The sequence below is a fragment of the Pelodiscus sinensis genome, chromosome 1 (genome assembly GCF_052426305.1).
Source record: "Pelodiscus sinensis isolate ZL-2025 chromosome 1, ASM5242630v1, whole genome shotgun sequence".
In the NCBI taxonomy this organism is placed as follows: domain Eukaryota; kingdom Metazoa; phylum Chordata; order Testudines; family Trionychidae; genus Pelodiscus; species Pelodiscus sinensis.
Genome location: NC_143052.1, coordinates 187805214 through 187824344, shown reverse-complemented (window position 1 = coordinate 187824344; position 19131 = coordinate 187805214). Strand labels below are relative to the sequence as shown.

The 19131-nt window shown below is 40.3% G+C and overlaps 1 protein-coding gene across 13 annotated transcripts in view; it reads left to right on the top strand.

Annotated features, from left to right (window-relative positions):
- SYNJ1 (synaptojanin 1) overlaps positions 1–19131 on the top strand; it is a 98613-nt gene that overhangs the window by 9594 nt on the left and 69888 nt on the right. For all 13 annotated transcript variants that reach the window (XM_075910838.2, XM_075910881.2, XM_075910819.2 and 10 more), the window contains exons 3-10: positions 694–780; positions 1447–1714; positions 4935–5160; positions 6785–6868; positions 7500–7561; positions 8810–8906; positions 12964–13133; positions 15430–15511. In XM_075910838.2, the coding sequence (XP_075766953.2) occupies positions 694–780; positions 1447–1714; positions 4935–5160; positions 6785–6868; positions 7500–7561; positions 8810–8906; positions 12964–13133; positions 15430–15511 (1076 nt within the window). The remainder of the gene's footprint in view (positions 1–693; positions 781–1446; positions 1715–4934; positions 5161–6784; positions 6869–7499; positions 7562–8809; positions 8907–12963; positions 13134–15429; positions 15512–19131) is intronic.

Sequence of the window (19131 nt, the reverse complement as noted above, 5' to 3'; positions counted from 1 at the left end):
AAGCCTTAAAATTTGGAAGTGTCCATGACTGAGACTATTTTAAGCACCAACTTGCTAAAGCTTATTAAAGAAAGCAGCCATGTGGTGCATCTTCACATAGCAAAAACAAGTAAAATCAAGTTTAATCCTCAGACAGAATGGCTGCTATTTAAAAATGGCACTAAATGCTGTTAGGATATAGTAATATAATTGAATGAAATAACTTTCCAAGAGCTTCTGATATCTTAAGCATTATCACTATATTTTCTTAGATTTCCAGTTCAGAGTGGAAATATTTTCAGTATGACACTAGGGCTATGTCTAGACTGCAAGCCTCTTTCGAAAGAGAGCGTCTAGACTGCACGTTGAACTTTCGAAAAAGCGGCTTGCTTTTTCGAAAGAAAGCATCCAGTGAGTCTGGATGCTCTCTTTCGAAGAAGCCCTATTTACATTCAAGAACGCCTTCTTTCGAAAGAGGAACTTTCGAAAGAAGGCGTTCTTCCTCGTAAATTGAGGTTTACCGCCATCGAAAGAAAAGCCGCATTCTTTCGATTTAATTTCGAAAGAACGCGGCTGCAGTCTAGACGCAGGTGAGGTTTTTTCGAAAAAAGGCTACTTTTTTCGAAAAAAACCCTGAGTCTGGACACAGCCTAGGAGTCAAGGGTGGTTTTTTTTTTTAAAGAATATTGATTTTTATCTTCATTTTTTTTATAGCATCTGCAGAGAAGGAAGCAATCAGGAGCACATACTCCAAAGTAATGGATGCATATGGACTCTTAGGTGTATTAAGGTTAAATCTGGGTGAGTAAACAATGAAAATGATTTATTTTTAATTGGAGACAGCTTCTCTGTGGGGAGGGAGGGGGAGAGGGAGAGAACATACACAATCATGAACTTTCATGGGCAAAACCCACTTCCTCAGATGTTAGTATTGTACCTAGTATGTTGTGTTAACAGTATAAACAAAGATAACTTCACTTTCACAACCCCTCTTGCTTTCAGTAATGCTCTCCCTTGCTTGCAATGCCTTAACTTCCGTGGCATAACCTGATATTATTAAATTAGTGTGTATACTTCTTAAAAAAAGAACACCAGTGCTCCACCTACTCACCAAGGTTCACTGAGCTGCCTCTGCATTTGATTTTCACTGTTTAATCAATGAAGTTAATGCTTACCCCAAAACCAGATGTAGCATATAGTTTTATGACTTGTAAAATGATATTGCTATGTCAAAATATTAATGTAAAATAGAATATCAAAAGAAGTGCCTTGATTAAAAATTAAGAGCATGTTTTCCAAAGCTATAGAACTAAGCTTGGTGTCAGTAACCACTGGCTACATTGAAATGGCAAATCAGGTTTGGGGAGGGGAAAGGCTGAAAATAACTAGGTGACCTCCCATGTTGTGTTTGAAATACAGATATTTGTAACTAGAATTCATCATTAAATTATATTTCTGGTTCTACAGGAGACACTTTGTTACGTTATCTGGTTCTCGTCACGGGATGCATGTCTGTGGGAAAAATTCAAGAATCTGAAGTTTTTCGAGTTACTTCCACTGAATTCATGTCATTACGAAGTGACCCTTCAGATGAAGATCGTATCTCAGAAGTGCGCAAAGTTTTGAACTCAGGAAACTTTTATTTTGCATGGTCTGCTACTGGGGTCAGTTTAGATCTTAGTCTTAATGCTCACCGTAGCATGCAGGAACAGACCACTGACAATAGATTTTTCTGGTAAGTTGCTAGTACGTTTTGCCAGGCCTGATGTAATGCATGTAAACTATGCATGTTTATTTTGATCATTGACTCTGTCCTACGAATCCTGGTTTATAAAATTGCACTGAGATATAATTCCATGTTTTATTTCAGACTCTTATAAAAGTGAGTTTGAACATTTTCTATAATAAAAGTCAGACACAGTTTGGGGTGTCTTCTTCACTGAAAGATTGAATTGTCACAACTCACAATACTGTAATTTGATCAAAATGCTTGTCACAACAATTTAACATTTTGTTTTTTGTGCTTCTCTGAAGAAACTGGGGATGTGCAATCCCATTTAAAAAGTTAACTGGTTAACTGGGATCCTGCAGGTGAGGGGTCTGGCTGGGCTGGAGTGGCCTTCCACCCGGAGTGTAGTGGGCCTGGCTGGGGAGCTGCTCCAGCTAGGGTTACTAGGTAGACTCCCTCTCACCCCCTCAAAATACCGGACACACTTGATCATGGGTGGGGGGAGAGGGGGAGAGAGTGACCGTCGGGAGGGGGGTGGGGGCCACGGGGCTGGCCGGGAGGAAGGGTGGGCAGGAAGCAGAGCTGGGGCGGATCGGGGGCCAAGGGTGTTGGACGAGGGGGGGGACCGGAGGAAGGGGGGCAGGAATCAGAGCTGGCGGGGGTGGGGTGCAGCCACTGGCCGCAGCCGGAGTCCAACAGGCCACACCCCCGGCAGGCACTCCCTCTAGTTGCTAGTAGAAGCCCGGCGGGGTGAGCATGCAACCAGAGGCTCCCAGCTGGGAGGCTGGGCCGCGATTAGTGCTGGGAGTCTCTGGTTGTGTGCAGAAGCCGGGCAGGGGGAGTGACCCGGCTTTTGCACGCGACCACAGGGGTCCTAGAGCCAATCGCGGTCCTGCCTCCCAGTCGCTCCCCCACCCCTGCCAGGCTTCCCTCCGGCGCCCAGCCGGAAATTCAGAAAATACTGGACATTGCACATGTCCGATATTTTCTGAATTTTTCTACTGGACAGAGGGCGCTAAAACCGTACTGTCTTCATCCCAGCCACACCCACGGTGCCATGGGTCAGTCTGGCAAGTCTGTAGTGCTGTGGGTGTTGGGGGCTGCTTCAGCCCCCGTAGGCCCTGCACGGTGCAGTAGGCTGGGCTGGAGAGCCCTTGCAGATGCAGCGCGGTGGGTCCAGCCATGCTAGAGTAGCCCCCCATCTGCAGCAGACAGGGGACTGCTCCAGCCTGGCCAGGCTGCATCTTACCAGGGTACGGGTGATGCTTATTGATTAACCCTTTACAGAAGTTTTTTGTAGAAATGTAAAATGTGCTGTTGCTTTTCTATAGAAAACTGATTTTAGATGGGATATTCTAAAGTTTCTGAGCACTGTTGTTTCTTAAAGCAGAGATACTCCCTCTGTTTGTAAACTACGTGTTGCTTTTGCATTTTGTTTATAGCTCTTTCTTACACATTTTACGACATTGTGTTCTGTTTAGTTAACTTCACTAATTATTTAGATGATGGCATAGAGAGTATGATTATTAAGTTTGCAGATGATGCCAAGCTGGAAGGGGTGGCAAGTGCTTTGGAGGATAGGTTCAAAATTATCTGGACAAACTGGAGAAATGGTCTGAGGTAAACAGAATGACGTTTAATAAGGACAAATGCAAAGTCCTCCACTTAGGAAGGAACAATCAGTTTCACACACATAGAATGGGAAGTGATTGTCTAAGGAGTACTGCTGAAAGGGATTTAGGGGTCATAGTGGACCACAAGTTAAACGAGTCAACAATGTAACATTGTTGCAAAAAAAGCAAACCTGATTCTGGGTTGCATTAACAGGAGTGTTGTGAGCAAGACACAAGGAGTCATTCTTCTATTCTACTCCACGCTGTTTAGGCCTCAATTGGAGAATTGTGTCCAGTTCTGGGCACCACATTTCAAGAAAGATGTGCAAAAATTAGAGAAGGTCCAGAGAAGAGCAACAGAAATGATTTAACGTCTAGAAAACATGACCTATGAGGGAAGATTGAAATAATTAGTTTTGTTTAGTTTAGAAAAGAAGACTGAGAGGGGACATGATAGTAGTTTAAGTATTTAAAAGGGTGTTACAAGAAGGAGGAAGAAAATTTGTTCTCCTTGGCCTCTGATGATAGGACAAAAAGCAATGGGCTTAAACTGCAGCAAAAGAGGTTTAGGTTGGATATTAGGAAAACCTTTCTGTCAGATGGAGATGTTTAAGAGCAGTTTGGACAGATATCTACCAGGGATGATCTAGATGCAGCTTGGTACTGGACTGGACTGGACTCAATGACCTTTTGAGGTCCCTTCTAGTTTGAGTAGTCTATGATTCCTTCTAGAAGGTAGTTTTAAATCAAATCTATTTGGCTTTTTGTATTTGTAATTTTTGATCAAACAAGTATTGCCGCTTTAATTTCTACTAAGACTGCAAACAAATGGATCAATTAGAGCTAATGGTAAGACATATGGATGGTATTTCAACTCTTAAGAGTAAATTTTAGTATTAATATTTAATAGTAATACTAAATGAATATTATGAATATTAATAGAATCATTTTTATGATTCTTAGGTGAAGTTCTACTTCATTTTCTCCTCTTCCCTACCTTTAGTCTTCCTTTCTTTCATTTCTGATGCTGAGTGAATGTAGGCAACTCTTCTACAACTACTTAAAACCCCATAATTGGCACTCTGATTTTATTTTTTTCCAAGACTGGTTTTCCAAATAGGTTCTGACACACATTACTAGAAAAAGACAAGGGAAACTGCAGTAATAACAGAGGATTCTTGGTTGCTGGTTCTTATGTTTGTTAAAATTCATTACACAGAGTTTTCAAGTCTGTTTAAATAGGACTTGTGGATGAAACTGCATTTTATGCAAAGCTTTCCACTTCATGTTCCTTATATTAAGTGTGGAGTTTGAGAAATAAAACAGCAATTAATCTAAACAAAACTATAGCCTCTCTCCGACTTATGAACCGGTTACGGACCAAGCAATTGGTCATAACTTGGTTCGTGCATAAGTCAGACCCCATTGAGTTACACGCAACCGCGCTGTTCGTAAGCGCGGATTGCGTTCGTAACTCGGGGTCCGCCATTTACGACAGCTTTGGTTGTAACTGGGAATGGTCGGTTGTAAATTGACCGTTCGCAATTTGCGGACCGGCTGTACCTGTTTTATTTTTCATTGTCATTAACCTGAGTCATTTCTGTTTCTGATAGGAACCAATCGCTGCATTTGCATCTTAAGCACTATGGTGTGAACTGTGATGACTGGTTATTGCGTCTCATGTGTGGAGGAGTAGAGATTAGGACAATTTATGCAGCTCACAAACAGGCAAAAGCTTGCCTCATTTCACGACTAAGCTGTGAACGAGCTGGGACCAGGTTTAATGTACGAGGAACGAATGATGATGGGCATGTTGCTAATTTTGTTGAAACAGAACAGGTATGCTATATTGTACTCCATATAACGAGAATATGTAGGTAGCAAAAAGCCTTACATTGTTTACTCCAGATCAATAGATTGTGGGCCAGATCCATTGCTTATATTTGTGTTGGCATTCTTCCTTTGAAGTGAATGAATCTAAGCCAATTTACTCTGAGGATTTTGTTATATTTGTAATTATTACTATACTGTCGTTTATAACACTTTAGATGTTTCTTGGTAGGTACTTTGATTTCATTGTTATAAAGAGTCTGATCTTGAGTTATATGCACGTGGGTAGATCGTGTAAGGATGAATCTCTGCACTTGAGCAGAATCCTCATTGATTTCAAGAGCGTTTCACCTAGGTGCAGGATTGGAGATTCTGAAACGGAGTTAGTTTCATTCCTGAACTGGAACTAGATCTGTTTCAGGACTGGGGTTGGTGCATAGTCAAGTTTCTTTAAATGTATTTTTCCAGTAACATACTTATTATATGATAAATTGTGGTTTGTTTATAACATTTGAAATCTATTTTAATCTAAGGCTAAATACTAGCTCTTTGAGGAAATGTTGGAGTTGTACATTTTTAAAAGACATTAACTCATTACTTTATAATGTCATTTCATAATGGAAATAAACTAAATCATAAGTCCCAAATTTAACTCTTATGATCTAAGAACTTACTAAAACAAGAGAATATTCAGTTATGTACTAAGTGAATATTGAATACCGAAAGAAAAATCGAAGCTTCTTCACAAACTTTTAAAGTGCCTTATGGGAAGTCTTAATGATAAGCATGAAAGGGCTCTTAGAAAGTAGTTAAATTGAGATATTTTTGTCTGTTTTTACAGGATTCTTAAATGGAGCTCTTAAGAGAAATAGAATGAAGTCTTCTGTATGTTTTTGTCTAAATGTTACCAAAGTGTATATTAAAAAGTAGATATGAAATTAAAAAGCTGTAAATATATTCAACCTTGTCATCTTGAAGAAATCTTTACAGGGAAACACTTTTCATGAGAACTAGGAGCTAGGACTTCTTTTAAAAAGAAAAATACCGTCTTTCTAAAACCACATTAAACTTGACCATGTTGAATATGGTATTTTCTTACTATTGAATAATTTTTTATTCAAGTTGTGCATTCTGAGCCATGAAACACACAGGTCATTTAATGTTTTTTTTTTAAATAACAGATATTGTAATTCCTCCTTATACCATGACACATGCAGTGTGTTTAGATAATGCAAAAAAGACTGTTTTGTTTCTGCAATCTGCCCCCTAGGGATGTAAGTGACTAGTCAAGTAGTCGGCTACCTGATAAATCTATGCTTAAAAACCATCTCTACAGTGGCGGGGGGGGGGGGGGGGGGGGATGGAGGCCCAGCCCCAGCTGTCCGGAATCCAGCACAAGCCGGGATTGCTTTGTCCTGCCTCATGGCGGGTCTGGGACCTACCCCCGCTGTGGCTCTGCAGTTTAAATGTAGTAGGAGCCAGGTTGCCCACGCGCCTGGCTCCTACTACGTTTAAACTGCAACGCCACAGCAGGGTAGTTCCTGAACCCTGCACGAGCCAGGACAGAGCACTTCCCCTTATCAACTAATCGTGTAGTAAATACACCTGTAAAATTGCTGCTTTTTCTCAACAGGTGATATTCCTGGATGATTCTGTCTCTTCCTTCATACAAATTCGTGGATCTGTTCCTTTATTTTGGGAGCAACCCGGTCTGCAGGTAAGTAGTTAAGATAAAGGTTGAGGCTCTGTTACCTTTTTCCTGAATTCTGGATGAGACTCTCTCTTTGGGAGCGAGACTTTTGCTTCTTAACGGGCTGGAGATACTGTGGTTGAAGACACTTCTTCAACCACAATGATTACTACCTGGAATAGGTTGTTCTGGATCACACAAGCGGAGAGGCGACTCTTGATTCATTCCAAATAATACAAAGGAGTCTGTGCAAGAAATAACAGTGGGAAAAACACTGTCATAGTGACTCTATGGTATAATTAAGTCCAGCATCCTTGGAAAGGAATTGTGTGAAGAATCCGTTATTTGTGACATGATAAAAGAGGAAAGCATTTAAAATCCTTAGACACGGCATGGCAGCTACATACGTATGCCATAACAGAGTCCCAGGAGGCTTGCGTATCCCTGAACATAAAAGTCAGAAGCGTAGTTACTTGGGAAAGTTCAAGAGATTGAGTCAAAAAGGTGGTATTCAGAAAACAAACATTAATGAAACCAATAGAAGCACATATTATAGAAGGAAGAATGTATGACAAATAGGATTAAAAGGCAACTTGGAGAGCAGATAGTCAGAGACAAACACAAATTTCAAGTATAAAATGTACTCTTCTTGTCAAAGGTGGGATCCCATCGTGTCAGAATGTCAAGGGGATTTGAAGCAAATGCACCGGCTTTTGACAGGTGAAATAGTGGCTTGCATTTTTCTTAATATGGTAGAAACAATAAAGGGATATGTTGGTGAGAGACCTCTTTCTGATAAAATAATTTTACTGATTAAAACAGTAATTCAGCTAAGCATGTGAGTCCTGTGCTTAAAGTTAAGTATGTACTTAAGGCTTAGCACTGCACTTAAGAGGGAAAATAAGGTTTTTTTTAAAAAAGAAGTCTGAAGGAGGTTAAAATAGCACAATACTGTGCTGAACTGGAAATTTTCATTTCATAAACACTTTTGTAATCTTTATTTAACAACATCTGTGTTAAATTAAATTCTAAACTCTTAATTTTCATACTTGTATGTAACAGTGCTTGGTTAAACTCCATGTAACTTCTTGATATTGGCCAAATGTATCTTTTTAAGTAGAATGATTGCTACTATTGTCTTAAATAAATAGTCAAATGGCATTTGATATCAGTGGACTGGATCACTTGCATGGGATGCATTTCAATAAAATGGCTGCCATAATTAGGGTTGCCAACTTTCTAGTTGCACAAAACTGAACACCCTTGCCTTGCCCCTTCCTTGTGCCCCATTCCTCACCCCAAACCCTGTCCTTCCACTGCTCACTCTCCCCCACCATTACTTCACATCTACTTTCACCAGACTGGAGCAGGGTGTATGGTGCAGGAGTGGGGTAAGAATTTTGGGGTGGGGCCAACGATGTGGGATTCAGGGTATTGGAGGGAGCTCAGAGTTGGGGCAAAGGGTTTGTGTGCAGGATGGGATGAAGGGTCTGGCTGGACAGTACTTACCTCAGTTGGCTCCTAGAAGCAACCAGCGGCAGCGGTTCTCTGTGTTCTGCCCATCCCTATAGGCCCTGTTCCCAAAGCTCCTTTTGGTTACAGTTCCTAGCCAATGGGAGCTGTGGAGCTGGCACTGGGGGGGGAGCACAAGGAAAGGGGCAAGGCAAGAGTGTATGGAGCACCCATCGTCACCCTGCAGTCTCCACTGAGTCTAGAACCCAGACCTAAAACCTTCCTGTGCAACTAACAGGACTTTTAGCAGTCAGCAGTGCTGACTGAAACAGCTAGGATCCCTTTTTGACAGAGTGTTCTGGTCGAAAACCAGGTGCCTGGCAGCCCTAGCCATAATAAAATGTACACTGTACTCTAGGGCATCATTCAGACAGGATTGTTTTAAGAGAAGATGCTGATTGTTAGTTTTTTTACTAGCCAAAAGGTGAGTGAGTATTTCTTTTCTTTTGCTAACAGGCATTTCCGAACACTTAAAAATTTATATGGCAAGCAAATTATTGTAAATTTACTTGGGGCAAAAGAAGGGGAGCATATGCTTAGCAAAGCCTTCCAGGTAAGTATTATCTCATGCCTCTGTATGTTCTCAGAATTGGCTTATACCGTAGGTCAGTGTTTCTCAACCAGTGGTACGAGTACCCTTAGGGGTATTGGAGAGAAGTCTGGGGGGGAGGGGGCATATTAACACAACTGAAATTTGGAGAAAACTGAATTTTTGTTTCAAGTTTTACAGCACTTTATTATTTTTGTACCTTTTTACACTAAAAAATTTCATCGTTATTAAGTTGTTTAAACAAATGTGTTGCAATGATAGAAAACAATTTTGTGAGTCTGAAAGCTCTAGGTACTGGAGGTACTTATAATGTTTTTTAAAGGGGTACTTTATAAACATAAAAGGTTGAGAAACACTGTCTTAGGTGAGTGTTAAATAGATAATGAAACAGATGTTACGCTCTGATTGACTGCTTATTAAAATAAATTTGTGCCCATTTTGCTCAATACAGGATCTTAAAAGCTCACCTAGGCATTTCTTAGGATATATACAATGAAGTGAATTTTAAAATAGTTTTAATGATAATCAGTACATCTGAGCATGTTAGCCCAAATAAGCAATCTTTTTTTAAAAGTTATAATAGCAATATAGCAGCCTGTTGATCAGAAATAATCAGGGGTAAGGAACCTTCCCCTGGCTTGCCTAGATCTGGCCCCAAAGGCTCAGGGCTCTCCCCCCAGCACTGGGGAGCCCATGCTGGTGCTCCAGCCCCTCCACCCTGCCATCTCCAAAGTGGGACTGGAACACACAAAATCTTCTAGCTTGGGCCCCCTAGGCACTGGTATGCAAGGGAAATGTGGGGGGAGTCTTTCTGCTTCTCAGTTGGGGGCACGCCAGTGAGGTATTGAGGGTGGGGTGTTGGTTTTTTCTCTTTTGTTTTGCTTCTCACTTGTGTGCAGCCCCCAGCTGATTTTTTTTTTCTTGTAAATTATCTTCCCTTAATACTGGCTTATGTCTAAAGCAAATAACTTCTGCATTCTTATGTTTGTACGAAGGCAACAGACATTTTGGTATTTAATAAAGTCTGCTTCAGGTTAATAATTATTTCTCCAAAATGCTATTCTAGTAATGTATTTTTAGATATCTACTCTGAATGTATTTCTAGACTGCTAAGAAAAGGCCTTCTTGAGCTTAATATGAATACATCATTTGAGGCTTACAAATAATTTCATAGTTTTAATTTAAATTTAAACTTTTAACACTTATTCAGAAGACCAGCATTTTGGACATAACTGGCCAATCTCAATATTTCTTGCTACTGAGTTATATGGTTGAATAAAGATTCTCCAGTATTCTAATTAATTAGAGAATAGCCTGTAACATTAGTCTAGTTTCTCATGTTATCCTTTACACGGCGGTGATGGTGATTTTTATTTCATTAATTATCTAATTAATTTATTTACACATACATTCTATTACCAGTTTAGACTGTGAAATCACTTATAAGATGCTCAGTTATGACCATGACAGAAATTAAAATGACATCAAAAAAGAAGTTGCAATAGGAAACAAACTCAGCTGAAAATGTAAGGATTGTGTGTCTAGGATACAGAAAATTTTATTTAATTGAAAATGTCACTCATTTATTTTTAATCTAATTTTAATATGGGATGCTGTTAGCACAGTGTCAATAACACATGTTTCAGGGAGCAGCATATGATTCTGAAGTCTATGTAATTGAGTAGCATGCTGTGGAAAAATGTACTTTTGGACTCAATTGGTATTTCATAGCTACCCTACATAAGGGGAATTTTACTAGTCTTTTTATTTTGCCTAGGTTTCTCTTAGCTACAGATGCTCTTCAATTAAATACATACCTATTGCTTTTCTAGATGTATTTATATTGATCCAAGAATTATAGGTGTTGAATTTTAAATACATTTAAAAAGGAAACCCAAATGTTTTTTCAGTAAAAGCCACTATTTACAAAAGGTGGCAGCTATAGTATTCATTCACTACTTCTGCCACTGTGTTTGCATATTAACAGTACTGGAAATGATGTCCCAGTTAATTAATATCCTGTCACCAGCTGTGATTTAAAATGGACTTTTTCCATTAAGACTGTTGCAAATATATTTTCACTTATGATAAAAATTGCATTATCTTTGATTACTTTATGAGCAATCTGAGTTGTGGGATTACATCTAACATTCCAAACTTTTGAACAACTTCACACAGACAATTCAGTTGTCTTTTTTCCCAACTAAACAACTGGTCTCTTTACCCCTGATGTAGAAGCTGTTCCCTACCCTCTAATAATTATTTTTTCCCTTCTCTGTATTTTTTCCAATTCTGATATATGATTTTTGAGATGGAGTAACCAGCACTAAGCACAATATACAAGGAGTGGGTGTGCCATGGATTTAAGTGGTGACATTATAATATTTTCTGTCTTTATCTATCTCTTTCTTAATGGTTCCTAACATTTGTTTTCTTTTTTTACCCTTTGGACTGCCACTGCACATTCTTAGCGAATATTGTTAACTAAGTTCCAATGGCAAAGTTAAATTTTGTTCTTATTTAAACTTGTAAATTGAACTAACTAAATGTCATTACGGGAAACCCCCTCTTTATGACCGCCCGATTTACGGCTCCCCCCGCACTTACAACCTTTTCCGTAAGTGTGGTAGGGGCCGAAATCCCCCAACTTACGTCCTTGGACCCGCATTTACGATGGCATATGACTCCTGTCATAAATGCGGGCTTGAATTATGACGCCCTCAACTTGTGACGCTATTCCCAGAACCGACCGCGTGGCAAGTCGGGAGCAGCCTGTATCACAGTAAATTTGTCCAAATGTAACTTGAGGTCACAATTTGGCTGGCAGATTCTTTATTCATTAGTGGTGATTTGTAGGCAGGAAAGAACCTTTCAGATTTTAGGATCAATTTTCAGGACTGGCACTTCAAAATAAAAAGCCATTGTTTCTCTTGTAAAGAAAGCAAATTTGCTCAGAAATCCTTGATACAGAAGTAGGAACTCCCCCATTTAATGCTACATAAAAAGTCACTTTTCCAAGCAAATTGGCAATATATGATGACAAATAGGTTATGTATAGAATTAAGCTGCAAATAAACAGTCTATGGTAGGGGATCTCAAACTTTTTCAGGATGGGTTTCATCTTTAGAGTGCATCTCTTGTATGCTTACCCTCACACTTTGAATCCTACAGGCTTCTTCCTCATCTTTTTGTGATCATTTAATGTGGCACGTACAGCAACTGTTCACATGCAAGCAAAAGTAATATTAGGAAATAACTTGATGTACTTTAACTGGATTTTTAAATGAAATTTAACAGCTGAAAACAAGGACAATAGGCAACACATGACCAACTAGCTCCCTACAGATCTGAGGAAGTGGGTCTGGCCCACGAAAGCTCATCACCTAATAAATCATCTTGTTAGTCTTTAAAGTGCTGCATAGTCCTGTTTTTTGTTCCTACAGACCAGTGTTTCTTAAGACCAAGGAACACCAAACAATAATTTTTTTTAATGAGGAACACCAAGAAAAAAAAAAGGGTTGGGAGGGGAAAGTTATTGAGGAGGGAAAAAAAAGTCACCTGCCCCTTTAATGGCAGCCACTTTAAACTCTGTTGTTCTCCACGGCACACTGGTGTGCCTTGGAACACAGTTTAAAAAACACTGCTACAGACCATCATCACTGGTCCATTGGCCACTGTTTGAGAATGTCATTTCTCAAATCAGAGAACCTTGTTAACATGATTGATAAGCTTACTAACATCTTAAACTGTAGAAGCTGCAATACTTAACTCTGCTTTAATTGTGTTAAAGGAGAAGGTAGAATGAAAATCTGATTCTAGCTTTGGCAATTAAAACCAAAAATTAAGTTAAAATAATTTAAAGCTTTGGTTTATATATTATATTGTGTTGTATGTTATGAAGTATGTCTCATTTTAGTAGATAAAATGATAATGATAAAGATACTGAATAAATGGAATGAATAACTTTCTTAACATTGGTGGCATATTTGGCTTAAACTAACCTTACTCACTGTTTTGCTTCATATATTTATACTTTTTCTTCTTTCTTTCCTGATATCAGAGCCATTTGAAAGCCTCTGAACATGCTGTTGATATCAAAATGGTGAACTTTGACTACCATCAAATGGTTAAAGGTGGAAAGGCAGAAAAACTACACAGTGTACTTAAACCTCAAGTCCAAAAATTCTTAGAATGTGGATTTTTTTATTTCGATGGAAAGGAAGTTCAAAGGTTTGACTATATGACTTCTGTAACTTTCCTTGAATCAGAATAGATGGTCATAATTTAATTTGTCATTCTTTTAGCAACCTAAATATTTTTCTGTTTATTTGTGTGAAGATGGATTATTTTAATTTTTTTAGGATGGTGCTCTAACACTAGAATGTGAACCAGTTATTTTGTGTTTATATGTAAATGGGTGCCATGTTTTCTTGTTTTTGAATAGTCTGTAAATCCATTCTCCTATTAAGAATTGAGATTCAACTCTTTGTTTTCAATTTACCATTTTGCCTTATTTAATGCCGTCTTCCTTGTGGAAGTAAGTTTTGATAGGGAAAGCAGAACCAGTTTTCCTTGTTGCTGGTACTAACACTTTCTAAATTATCTTTGGTGATAGAGCGTGGCACTTTTCCATGCAGTCTAACTGCTGTCAGCTAATGGAACTAATTCTCTTAAATTGATTCTGAACCTGGCTTTCCCATATACAGTAAAACTCCAATTGTCTGGCATCCAGTGGTCCGGCACTCTTGATAGTCCGGCACCAACTTGAACCCGGAAGTGCTTTGGTCAGCCGGACAGTTGGAGCTGCCTAGAGGTGGCGGTGGAGAGGGGGCGAGAGGCAGGCAGCTGTTTAAGGCGGGTGGGTCGGCAGGGAACAGTGCAGCGGCGGGCGAACCCTCTGCTGTGTTGCGGGGAGGCGGTGGAAGCCCTGCGCAGCCAGCTTGCAAGCGGGGAAACTCAGCCGCCGGCTTTTAAGTGGCAGTGGTGGCGAGGGGGCAAGAGGCAGGCAGTGTTCCCCACTGATCCCCCCACCCCACCCCACCCCCGCCCGCCTGCCCACCTTAAACAGCTGCCTGCCTCTCACCCCCTCGCCGCCGCTTGGAAGCCGGCTGTGCAGGACTTCCACCGCCTCCCCGCAACATGGTGGTGAGTTCGCCCCTCCCTGCGCCGTTCCCCACCGACCCCCCCCCACGCAGTGCAAGTCACGGCAGACCTGTCAGCACCCTGCCGGAGTACCTCCTGGTACTCCGGCATATGCAATAATCTGGCACCCCCGGGGACCCAAGGGTGCCGGATTATTGGAAGTCTACTGTAGTTTCTCAATCAAATATTCTAACATCTACTCTGACATGCTATCATACTTTAATATCTTAATAGCTTTAGAGCCATATGCTTTTGAGAGAGTTTCTTTTCTAGAAACTATAATTTTTGCCATTGAGAGACTACTAGAATTGTAAGTATCTAAATTCTGTTGACCGGATAAAAATGATTAGGCTATCCTTTTGGAAAAACAACCCACCCTGTTTTTTCCCTCTCTCGCTCTCTCTTTTTGTCCTGACAAATTAGATTCACTCTGTTTAGACCAGTGCAATCTTTTTTTGTTGACTATAGTAGAAGTAAATATGTATCTTCACAATAAGTGTCCATTCTAGTATAATTAGTGGGTGTAAAACAAAATAAAACCCAATTTAGAGATGTTTATACTTGAGGGATTATTGGCATTCACTTGGTTCCTTTTTTCAGTTTTACCAAATATTGTTTGTTTTAATTTTCATTAAAGATGAACAAAATTATTGATAACACATTTTTAAAATAACTAAGAAGCTGATAAATACAGAAGATAAGGGAGTACTACAGAGCTGATATGTTAAATTATGATTTGCAGTATACAAGATATTTTTATAAAACTTTCTAAAATCATTTTCCCTATTTATCTCTTATCAAATAGATAATTTGTCTAGTACTAACAATAAGTCATTTCATTTTTATTGTGTCAATCACATTTCAATAGTTGATTTTTTTTTCCTTCCAAAGATTGTGTTCAAATAATATATTTGCAGTTTTATTACATTTAGAGTGTATTACAGTTCTATTTTAATTTCAGCAAATCAGGGCACTTACCTAATGCCTTGTTTTCTAATATTTGCTTTGTTTTATAAGTAGTTTTAACTGCAAAGTAACCTGAAATTCTTTAAAAATGCGTGTCATATTTCCTGAGTGTTTTAGAAAGGAGAGGTGATTCCAGTATTTCTCCCCTGAAAAAGACCGCACCAAGAAATTGAAGGAAGACTTTGTTTTATTTGCTGAAGATAAATTGGCATGTCTTTAAACAAGAACAGTCTTGTTGCTATTGGTGGATCTAGTTTTCTATACTGCTAACATTATAAATGTATTTTTATAACAAGAATATTGCAATGACAGTGCCTTGGTATACTAGTCTCCTTGAGATGTTGGTGCCCTCTGTTGATGTTCTTTGTCTTGCTTAATTATTTCAGTGGTTCTTTTTATTTTGTTGTACTTGGCACAGATATCAAAGCGGTACTATCAGAACAAACTGCTTGGACTGTCTGGATAGAACAAACAGTGTGCAGGCTTTCTTTGGCTTAGAGGTAGGAAAATAATGTAGATTCTAGATGTAGAACTTATAACCAGAGATTGGTTAATTTTGTTTCTGATGCTTCTATAAAATTACCAAAAAATTGCCAGGGGGTAGGATTAATTACAACAGGGCTACTCAATACGCAGCCCATTTATATGCAACCACACTTAAATTGCGGCCCTTGGCATGTGCTGAGAGTATCATTGTGGCCCCCGGGGCTTCCAAACTTGAGTAGCCCTGTATTACAATGTGCACAAGTTATGGGTGAGAATCTGGTTTGCAGCATGCTCCTGTAGTTCAGTGCGTTAAAATATCTTGGTAGCTCACAATTCTTATTAGTATAAAAATTGTAAGATACCAGTTTTAGGGAAGGTATATTTTTGTTTTACTACTATTAATGCATTGACATTTATTTTGCATTTCCATCTGTTTTTCCTTCAAGATTCAACCTTGTAATTCTAAAGAAGTACTGTAAAAGTCCCGAACAAAAGCACTTGAGCCATAACATTTGCTGTGATGAAACTAAAGGTAGATCTGCCATAAGGTCAAAAGTTGATTGAAGCTACACAGCTTGGGTGCATCTAGACTGGCAAGATTTTGCGCAAAAGCAGCTGCTTTTGCGCAAAATCTTGCCGCCTGTCTACACTGGCCGTGAGTATTTGCACAAGAACACTGACTTTGTACTGTACAAAATCAGTGGTTCTTGCACAAATACTCCAACCCTCCCGCTCAGGGATAAGCCCTCTTGCGCAAGTGTTCTTGCGCAAGAGGGCCAGTGTAGACAGCCAAGTTAATTTCTTGCGCAAGAAAGCCCGATGGATAAAAAGGCCATCAGAGCTTTCTTGCGCAAGAGAGCGTCTACACTGGCACTAATGCTTTTGCTCAAAAGCAAGTCTTTTGCGCAAAGGCACATGCCAGTATAGACTCTTGCGCAAATATTTTTAACGGAAAAACTTCTGTTAAAAGTATTTGCGCAAAATCATGCCAGTGTAGACGCAGCCCTTGAGTTTTGTTACAGGTTGAAACTCTCCTAAACGGGATTCTGTGGTCCAGCAGCATTCATGGTCTGGCATGGATGTTGCAGGACCAGAGAGTCCCAGTGAAGGCCAGTGGCAAGGATCTCTGTGGGGCGGGCAGCGCAGTGGGCTAGCTGCAGTGAGCCCTCTGTCAGCCCTGTGGCAGCAGGTCTGCCAAGCGGGGTTGGGAGCTGAGGTAGCTTGGTGGGACAGGGATCCATGGCATGTGTGCCCTGTGGTTCCTGCATCCCCAGGGCAGTGCGTGTGGCTGCCCTGTGGGTCATGGATCCCCAGGGTGGCGCACATGGCTGCCTTGCAGGTCCCAGAGCCAGGACAGCAATGGCTGCTTAGTGGGGTTGGCAGGGCAGCAGGGCCAGCAGGAGGTGAGGACCTAGCCGGGAGGCCAGTGGGCCGGGCAGGGGGGCTGGCAGCCGGGGGTCCAGAAATTATCTTCCCTAGTCTGGAAAACATCCCTCATTCGTCACCGGTCAGGTCCTGAGGGTGCTGGACCAGGGAGGTGCAATTGTAGTAGCACCAGTGGATGTAGCTTAGATCTACTTACTGCAGGATTCACACTGCTCTGGATTGATGAGAGGAAGTTCTCAGGTTGACTCCCCTTACTCATCTCATTCTGGTTGAGTACCAGCCCAAGCAACCAGTGTTAGTTTTAGTGGGACTTCACTAGACAAGCTAAATTGAGCACCGGTGGATCCATCACCACAGCATTGATCCCAGCTGTAGTGGAGAAAAGCTCTAAGATTCCTCAAATTGAACTTACAGTGAGCACTGTGGATAAAGTTTTTTGCTGCACATAGAATCCTAGAACTGGAAGGGACCTCGAGAGGTCATTGAGTCAAGTCCCCTGCTAGGGAGGTGGACCAAGCACTGTCTAGATCATCTCTGACAGATGTCTATCCAACCTGCTCTTAAATATCTCCAGAGATGGAGATTCCACAACCTCCCTAGGCAATTTATTCCAGTGTTTAACCACCCTGACAGTTAGGAATTTTTTCCTAATGTCCAACCTAAATCTCCCTTGCTGCAATTTAAGCCCATTGCTGCTTGTCCTATCATCAGAGGCCAAGAGGAAATTTTTTTCTCCCTCCTCCTTGTAACACCCTTGTGGATAACTTGAAAACTGCTATCATGTCCTCCCTCAGTCTTCTCTTTTCTAAACTAAACAAGACTAATTCTTTCAATCTTTCCTCATAGGTCATGTTTTCTAGACCTTTAACCATTTTTGTTGCTCTTCTGTGGACCTACTCCAATTTTTCCACATCTTCCTTGAAATATGGTGCCCAGAACTGAACACAGTACTCCATTTGGGGCCTAATCAGCACAAAGTAGAACAGAAGAATGACTTCTCGGGTCTTGCTCTCAACATTCCTGTTAATGCATCCCAGAATCAAGTTTGCTTTTTTTGCAACAGTGTCACACTGTTGACTCATGTTTATCTTGGGGTCCACTATGACCCTTAGATCCCTTTCTGCAGTACTCCTTCCTAGACAGTTGCTTCCCATTCTGTGTGTGTGAGATTGATTGTTCCTTTCTAAGTGGAGAACTTTGCATTTGTCCTTAATAAACTTCATCCTGTTTACTTCAGACCATTTCTCTAGTTTGTCCAGATCATTTTGAATTATGACCCTATCCTCCAGAGCAGTTGCAACCCCTCCCAGCCTGGTATAATCTGCACCCTTAGTAAGTGTACTCTCTATGCCAATATCTAAATCATTGATGAAGATATTGAACAGAACCGGTCCCAAAACAGACCCCTGTGGAACCCCACTTGTTATGCCCTTCCAGCGGGATTGTGAACCATTAATAACTACTCTCTGAGAATGGTTATCCAGCCAGTTATGCACCCACCTTATAGTAGCCCCATCTAGGTTTTATGTCCCTAGTTTATTGATGAGAAGGTCATGTGAGATCATGTCAAATGCTGTCCTAAAGTCTAGGTATGCCACATCCATCGCTTCTCCCTTACTCACAAGGCTTGATATCCTATCAAAGAAAGCTGTCAGATTGGTTTGGCATTATTTGTTCTTTACAAATCCAGGCTGGCTGTTACTTATCACCTTATTATCTTCCAGATGTTTGCAGATGTATTCCTTAATTACTTGCTCCATTATCTTTCCTGGCACAGAAGTTAAACTAACTGGTCCATAGTTTTCTGGGTAGTTTCCACATACTACTGTCCTTAATGGTTACCGGTACTACTGTCCAAGAAACATAATTAGCCAATGAATTTTGGATTACTTAGCAAATGATACATTTGGGGCCCCACCTGTGCCCCAAATCCTTGGCTGTGGAGGCACTCTAGAATGCAGTTTTACCCTGGAGCACAATTTTACAGGAATCAGATTTAATTTTTAAAAATGTCTAGCTCTTGAGATTATAAAGCAAAGCTTGAAAATATGAACTAGACGTAAACTGATGTAGTGGTGTCTGAGTTTGCAGACAGCCTAAATCAATAGCTTTGAGAAATTTGGACTGTTCTACTCATCATAATAAATTGTTAATTCTGAAACCTAAACATGAAACTTGCAGCATATTTAAAAATGGAAATGTGTGGACACAGTAAAACTAAATATAAATGTAAGCAAGAATACTGTAT